The 7,969-nt window shown below is 32.6% G+C and overlaps 1 protein-coding gene across 1 annotated transcript; it reads left to right on the forward strand.

The window, feature by feature from the left end:
* Positions 1–2,490: 2,490 nt before the first annotated feature.
* Positions 2,491–3,544, forward strand: LOC127092395 (heavy metal-associated isoprenylated plant protein 22). The gene is made up of 3 exons (XM_051031256.1): positions 2,491–2,793; positions 2,884–2,959; positions 3,087–3,544. Exons 1-3 carry the CDS (start codon positions 2,713–2,715, stop codon positions 3,377–3,379), a joined length of 450 nt encoding a protein of 149 aa, XP_050887213.1. The 5' UTR covers positions 2,491–2,712; the 3' UTR covers positions 3,380–3,544.
* Positions 3,545–7,969: the final 4,425 nt, after the last annotated feature.

Below are 7,969 nucleotides of genomic sequence, written 5' to 3' on the forward strand. Positions count from 1 at the left end.
TCGAAAAACCTACTAAGTTACACTCTCTACCTTTGGGAAATCAAAGACCGTGACGCGAGGTTCCGTTAAGACACCTCAAAACTATTTTTACGATCTTAAAGTGGGATTCCCTAGGCGGCGCCTAAAGTCTAGCACACATACATACATTAAACATAATATATGGCATACTCGCAGTTAAATAGATTAAAGATCTTATTATACCTTTATATTTGATAATATCGATCTATACGATATTCTCGGTTTTATCTATTAGCATATTTTATGCCATTGGGTGAGATGCTTTTCAAAAATTGAATATCAAACTTCTTTAGAAGTTCCAAATAATACTTCAGTTGGCTTATGAATGTTCTATCTTCAGCTTGCTTTATTTGCAATCCTAGAAAGTAGGTAAGTTCTCCCATAAGAGACATTTTAAGCTTTCCCTCCGTCAAACTAGCAAAATCCTTGCAAAGGGACTGGTCAGTAAATCCAAATACAATATCATAAACATAAATTTGAACTAAAAGAATATGCTTTATTTTACATCTAATAAACAAAGTAGTGTCTATTTTACCATAATTGAACCCTTGTTTGATTAAAAATCCACTAAGACGCTCATACCAAGCTCAGGAGCTTGTTTGAGACCATATATGGCTCTTTTAAGTTTAAAAATGTAATCCATATTTTTTCGTGATCCTCAAAATCAGGAGGTTGAGAGACATAAACTTATTCATTTATAAACCCGTTAAGAAAATACGATTTAAAATCCATTTGATACAACTTAAAATACATGCAGCATGCGAACACCAAAGGAGTCTAATCGCTTCAAGATGAGCTAATGGAGGATAAGTTTCCTCATAGTAAATTCTCCAGCCTGAATGTACCCTTTTGCCACTAGTCTAGCTTTATTTTAAGTAATTATGTCATTTTCATCTAATTTGTTCATAAACACTCATCTAATACCAATGACATTTTTATCATATGGATGTGGAACAAGATCTCAAATGTAATTCAATTTAAATTGAATAAGCTCTTTTTGTATAGCAAGGAGCCATCCTTCGTCAAGTAAAACATCATATATCATTTTAGGTTCAATTTGAGAGATGACATCAGAATACTTACAGAAATTGTTAACCTAAGATCTTGTACTTACACCTTTTATGATATTTCCTTGTACTTGATTCAATGGATGATCCTTTGCAATAATTCGATCTAGAGGCAGTTGATGTGTGGTCGCTTGTTTATTTTCCTTTTTGTGAGCTTTCCTCTTTTTCTTCAATAATATCATCTTCGATTGTTGCTGGAGGAGGATCAGTAGATGTTTATTCACTGGAATTAAATTTCAAACGCCTATGAATGTTTGGATTGGGAAATTGGTTGACTACTCTTATTTTAAGGTCTCTAAAGCTTTGTGGTTTGTGCAAATCAAGTTAGTCCAACTTGAAGGTAGAGTTATAAAATATCTTCAATGGATATCCAGAAGGTGAGAAGGGTTACAAGTTGTGGGAAGTGAAATTTAAAATATCAAAGTTCATCATAAACAAATGTATTATTTTTTGTGAGACCCGTAAAGGAAGAAAGAGGAAAGACATAGAGATGAAGATATTAGAAACTATGGTGGAGAAGACTCAGTTTCAGATGGAGGTTCCTGCTAGGCATACTAGTTTTAATGAGAGAAATTAAGTGATATTTGACTCATGATAAGATAAGGAGGAGGATTGTACCATCTCAAGGATATGATTATGTTGTCCATGGTTTTTATGCTTTGAATGCAGTTTGTAAAACTCATAAATAAGGACCTTTAGCGGAACATTCAAAAGTAAATGTAATAAAAAATGGCTAAAGAATCACTCTTGTGGGATTGCTAGACTACCTATGCAAGAAGAAATGATTGGGTGCAAGCAGATGCGAATGGAAAGATCAAGGTTCAAACATAGTTTAAACTAGTTCAAACAACAATGAAGTTGACGCTAGAGTGACAAAACGACAGTTTGGAGAATCGCGAAGTTGGTATGATAAATTGGCTAAAATCAGTGTTGGAGCAACAAGACAGCGATATATTGAGACTACTAGGTTGAGACGGCTAGGTCGGTTGGATTCGTTATTTATTAAAAATATAATACATGTATAGTTCTCTATTAGAAATATAATACATGTAATTATTTTGTTTTGATAATAAAAAATATATAGTTCTATTTTTTAAAGTTATTACATTTTTTTATTATTATTATAAGATGTATTTGATAATTATTATTATATTTTTTGAATAAATGATATATTTGATAATTATTATATATATAGTGTTATTGTAGTTTCTCATGTATAAGTGTTTCATTAATCTTCCAAACTAGAACTGTAGAACTTCTTCACTAGAAATAGCTGTACTTGCCACATTGGCTAAGGTCAGAGCCAGCTAACCCAAATTAGACACGGCTTGATGTTCTGTTCAAGAGACAGATTTTTTTTTCCATTCATTAGAATAAATATCAAGACAGACATGATCTATGTTTGTGTTGTGGGACACCATTCATGTTAACCATTATTGTTTACATGAAATAAAATATATTTTGAGCACACAACTTCCTTGTTTTCTACATTCCATACCCCTATATAAAGGAAAACACTTCCTACAAGTTTTGTACCCCAAATATTATTATAAACCCCTTTCTCTCTCTGTCTCAAACACAAAAACAGAGTTATTATTCTCTTCTTTTTCTTTTCTGGAACAGAACAATGGGTGTTCTTGATAAACTCTCTGATTATTTCTCTGTGTCTCTGTCACCAACAAGGGGAAAGAAACGCAAACCAATGCAGGTTTTCATCACTTCACAATCTTATCTTTCAGACATGATTTTATTTTAATATAATTTATTTATAAGCTTAGTCTTAATTTTACTCTTGCAGACAGTTGAAATAAAGGTGAAAATGGACTGTGATGGGTGTGAAAGAAGAGTTAGGAATTCTGTTGCTTACATGAAAGGTTAATATTTCTCTTTTTCTCTCTTTTTTTTCTTTTAGTACCAATCATTTAAGGACACAAAGAAACATAATAAATGTAACACATGTATTATTGGTAAACCTAACTAATAGCCTTGTACTACATGCAGGTGTGAAGGAAGTGGAGGTAAATAGAAAGCAAAGCAAGGTGACAGTTAGTGGCTATATTGACCGAAACAGGGTGCTAAAGAAAATAAATAATACTGGAAAAAGAGCAGAGTTTTGGCCTTATGTTCCATATAATTTGGTGGCTTATCCTTATATATCACAAGCGTATGACAAGAAAGCACCATCTGGTTATGTTAAAAACTCGATGCAAGCACTTTCTAGTCCAAATGGGATGGATGAGAAACTTACTAATCTTTTTAATGATGAAAATCCTAATGCATGTTCTATTATGTAATGTTAATGTAAAAGAGGTTAGTTGCAAATTGGTGGTTTATGTTATATGTTTCATGTATGGTTATTGGCTTTAGCTAATAAATATTTTTGGGCAAAAGAATAAATAAAGGTTAAGAAGTAATGTATTCATGTTTTTACGGCTAAACTAAGCATTCCTTTTTGGGTTCACGTGTATCTCTATGTCAAATGCTATATTATATAACTCTTTTTTAATGGCAAATGGAAAAAAAAATATAAGTTGAAGTAAAAAAAATATCTTAAGTTTGGGGTGACAATTTGACTTATTTTTAATGGACATCCGTAAATTTATTTATAAAGATAAAAAATCGCAAAAATGGATACGGACATTGACTCGGATAATTATATTTATATATTTTAATTTAAATTATTATATAATGTCTATCGATTATAAAATGTATATTGATGTTAAACCATTATATATTTAATATAAGTGTTGGTTTATTTCAACAATAAATTGTTTGAATTTTTTTTAATATTTTTAAAATTTTAAAATATATGATATTTTATAATTGATCTGTTTGTTTTTCATAGAAATGCAGGTTACGAGTACGAGTACAGGTACTTTCATATTCATAGGGCACGGGGGTATGAGTGTTAATTTTGACTTTTAAATTGCGAGTATAAAAATATGTAATATAATACTCTGTCCAAACACTATCCACAATCATTCCTAATCTGATTAGACTATATTTATACACTAAAGAAGAAATACTTAAATATCTTTTTAGACTCATTATATTATATTGATTTGGATAATTTTTTAATCCTTTAAAAAAATTAATTTTTATTTCGTTTTTATCACATTTCTTATTTATTTTTTGGATAATGCTAACTTGTGTCCTAGAGACACAAATTAAGAACCAAAAGAAGAAATGTTATCTTGAAAATTGTGTATTGATTTTAATAAAAATATAAAATATTTTTTAATTATTTTTTTCAATACAAATTTTATATAAGTGAACTTCTTAATTTGTGTCCTATAGGCACAAATTAGCATTAATTTTTCCTCATTCATATGCCAATCACAATTGCAGTATAAAAGTTGCTTATGACACCGTAATTATTGTCGCATCATTAAAAACAAAACCATTAATTTTTATTAATCATATTTTCAAATTAATTTATATTAAATTCTTTATCACCTTCATTAAAACAAAAAAGTATTTATTAAAAAATTAGTGGAAAATAAACAAAAACATATTTTAAAACTCAGAAATTCGATGAAGAACATAAAAAAGAAAATAAAAACAGAAAGCACATTTTTGAGTTCTTATGAAATGTTTGTGGTGGTGTTGATGGAATGAGAAACAAGATGACTTTAGGATTGTCTTCATCTACGTGACCACAATCACTACAACATTGCTAAACAACAAGTTTTTAAATAACAATATGGGTCTAAAATTAGAGTTGTTTTCCTTGAAATGATTCTAGTAAGAGGAATAGGTGAAGGTTTTAGTTGGAAAGTATTTGGATCTGCTCTGTTCTATAGCGGAACATCATTGGGATAGGGCCACAACCATCCCCCAAACTTTTTACTTTTTTTTCATATGCATGAAAAGTACTAAAATAACCTTAAAATAATTTAAAATTTTACAACTTTTGCCATTGAACTCTAACTTTCTCTCTCATTTTTTGTATTTTAGTGTTTTCCCTTTTTTTTCTTTTTTCATTTATTGAGAAAAAATAAAACTTCTCTCTCGACTCTGCTCGCTCTACCGCCACCCCACCGCCACACGCCTTTGTTTGTTTCGTTTGTCTATCTGTCACATACACACTGTCTGTTTATTCATTCATCTCATTTGATATTGTTATTTATGTGAGTTTTATGTTATATTCTCATAGAATAAAATATTTTCATTTGAATATTCTTCGAGAACAATTGGATGGTAATATTAGAAGTAATTCATATTCAAAAGCAGTGTTTTGACTCAGAAACAGAAGCTTTTGAGGTTGTTGTTCCATAAGTGTGTTTTAGCTTCTGGGTTGTAGTATTAGTTTTGTTAAGTTTAGCCTAACTAGTATAGGTTAGCACTTTCGGCTGCGCGACATTATTGTTTATTTATATAAACCAAACGTGTAATAGAACTTTATAACGCAATGTGAGTAGAGTGTATCTCTCTTTAAAGTTAGTTAGAAATATTTTTCTCTCTCTTCTCTCTTCATCTTTATCTTTAACCTTGTGCACCAAAAATTGGTATCTAGAGTTCCGATTCGATTCATCGTAAAGATTCACAAGGAAACTTGAGTGTACGGTGAGGCTGTGTGATTGATTTCATTTCTTGAATTCGTGTTGAATTCACAATTGAAATCTTAACAGAACTGGATTTCTTGATTTTGCGGGACTAGGAAACACAAATGTTTGGTGATATCTGTGTGAGTTTAAGTGCACAAAATCGAAGATGAACGGAGGAAACGGTAGCTTGATTACAAAGGTTCCAGTGTTTGATAGAAATAATTGGAATTGATGGTCGATTCATATGGGTGTGTCGTTTGACGCTCAAGACGTTCTTGATCTCATCAATGACGATTATGTTCCGGTTGCGGTGGATGAGACAGAAGCACAGAGAAACAAGCAAAGAGAAACGAGGAAGAAATATCAAAAGTCATTGTTCTACATCCATCAGTGTGTGGATGCGAACATGTTTGAGAAAATTGTTGATTCGACAACGGCGAAGGCTGCATGGGACACACTGGTACAGTGCTACGACGTCGATGCATCAATGAAGAAGGTGGAGCTTCATTCTCTACGTAAGTAGTATGATAATATCAATATGAATAACAATGAGAAGATACTTGATTACATCTCTAGAAAGAGGATAAATATCATATGTGCTGATGATAAATACTTCAACACTTATGGTATGGGAAATGTCAAAGTCAAGGTGAAGAATGGTAAAACTATTATGGTCAAGGATGTTTGGTATGTTTCTGGCATAAAGAACAATCTGATGAGTATAGGTCATCTCATTGAGAAAGGTTTATTAGTTACTATGAAGAACAGTCTCTTGAAATTGTATCATTCTGATAAGAAGCTGATTATGCAATATAAGCAGGGAAGCAACAAAATATTCAAGGTGAATGTGGAGGTAGTTGAAACTAAATGCCTTAGTGCAGAAGGCACTAAAGGTGAAAGTGAGTTGTGGCAAAGAAGATTGGGGCATCTTAATTTCATAAGCTTGGGGCATCTGGATTCTAATAAACTGGTATATGGCATTCCCAAGATTGTAAAGTCTGAGAAGTCATGTGAGATATGCATGAAAGGCAAGCAACCTAGATTTTCATTTGCATCAGAAGTAGACCCAAGAGAAAAGCATGCTTTAGAAGTAGCATATTCTGATGTTTGTGGACCATTTGAAGTACCTTCACTTGGAGGAAACAAATATATTGTGTCGTTTATGGATGAGTTCACAAGAATGACATGGGTAACACTTATCAAGTTTAAGCATGAGGCGTTTGCTGAGTTTTAGAAGTTTAGGGTGAAGGCTAAAAAACAGAGTGGTCAGAAGCTAAAAATTCTCATAACTAATGGTGAAGGTGAGTATAACTCTACAGAGTTCAGAAGGTTCTGTGAGAAGAATGGAATTGAGCATGAAGTGACTGCTCAATATACTCCTTATCACAATGGTCCTTCTGAAATAAGAAACCAAACTTTGCTTCATATGACAAGGAGCATGTTGAAGGAGAAGAAGTTACCTCACACCTTATATGGAGAAGTTGTTGCCACTACAACATATGTGCTCAACAGGTGTCCAACCAAGAAAAGCTGAAGGAAACGGTTCCATTTGAGAAGTGGGCTGGTGATAAGCAAAGTGTGATTCGTTTTAGGGTATTTGGTCCAATTTGCTACAAACATGTTTCAGGTGTTACTAGAAAGAAGCTGGATGATAGAAGCAAAGAAATGTTGTTGATTAGCACCACAGTACATATGCGTATAAACTTTATTGTCCAATCACTAATAAGTTAGAAGTTAGTAGAGACGTCACTGTGAAGGAATCAGAAGTATGGGATTGGAGTAAGTCTCAATACAACTTTGGTGCAGTACCAACAACTAAGTTAACTTATGAAGATACTTCAGAATCAGAAGGTTCTAAAGATGAGTCAGAATCAAAAAAAGATTCTGAAGGTGGCTCTGAAGGCGAGTGTGACTCTGAAGTTGAATTTGATTATGATCTAGATTCTAGTGATGATCCAGACTCTGATGGTCAAGACTCTAGAGGCGGTAAAACTTTTGGAGGTGGTAAAACATCTGGTATAGTTCCATCACCTGAAGAAGATTCTGAACAAGTTCAGAGGCCATAAATAGTTAGGAAAATGCCAAGGAGATTTGTAGAGTTTAACATGTTACAAGATATTGAAGTAGACTCTGAGGAAAAAGTCATTCAGTGTGTCATGTTAGTTGACTCTGGACCAATTAGTGTTGAAGAAGCGCTCAAGAAGAAAGTATGGTTGAAGGCCATGAAAGAAGAACTTGAGGCTATAGAAAAAAATAAGACATGGGAGTTAACTGAGCTTCCAAAGATCAAGAAAGCCACCAACATCAGATGGGCTTTCAGGGTAAAACTGGAGCCAG

The sequence above is a fragment of the Lathyrus oleraceus genome, chromosome 6 (genome assembly GCF_024323335.1).
Source record: "Lathyrus oleraceus cultivar Zhongwan6 chromosome 6, CAAS_Psat_ZW6_1.0, whole genome shotgun sequence".
Classification (NCBI taxonomy): domain Eukaryota; kingdom Viridiplantae; phylum Streptophyta; class Magnoliopsida; order Fabales; family Fabaceae; genus Lathyrus; species Lathyrus oleraceus.

Coding starts and splice junctions, on each gene's coding strand:
- LOC127092395 (XM_051031256.1), top strand. CDS start 2,713: ATGGGTGTTCTTGATAAACTCTCTGATTATTTCTCTGTGTCTCTGTCA. Junction 2,794..2,883: donor AGAAACGCAAACCAATGCAG/GTTTTCATCACT, acceptor TTACTCTTGCAG/ACAGTTGAAATAAAGGTGAA. Junction 2,960..3,086: donor TTCTGTTGCTTACATGAAAG/GTTAATATTTCT, acceptor TACTACATGCAG/GTGTGAAGGAAGTGGAGGTA.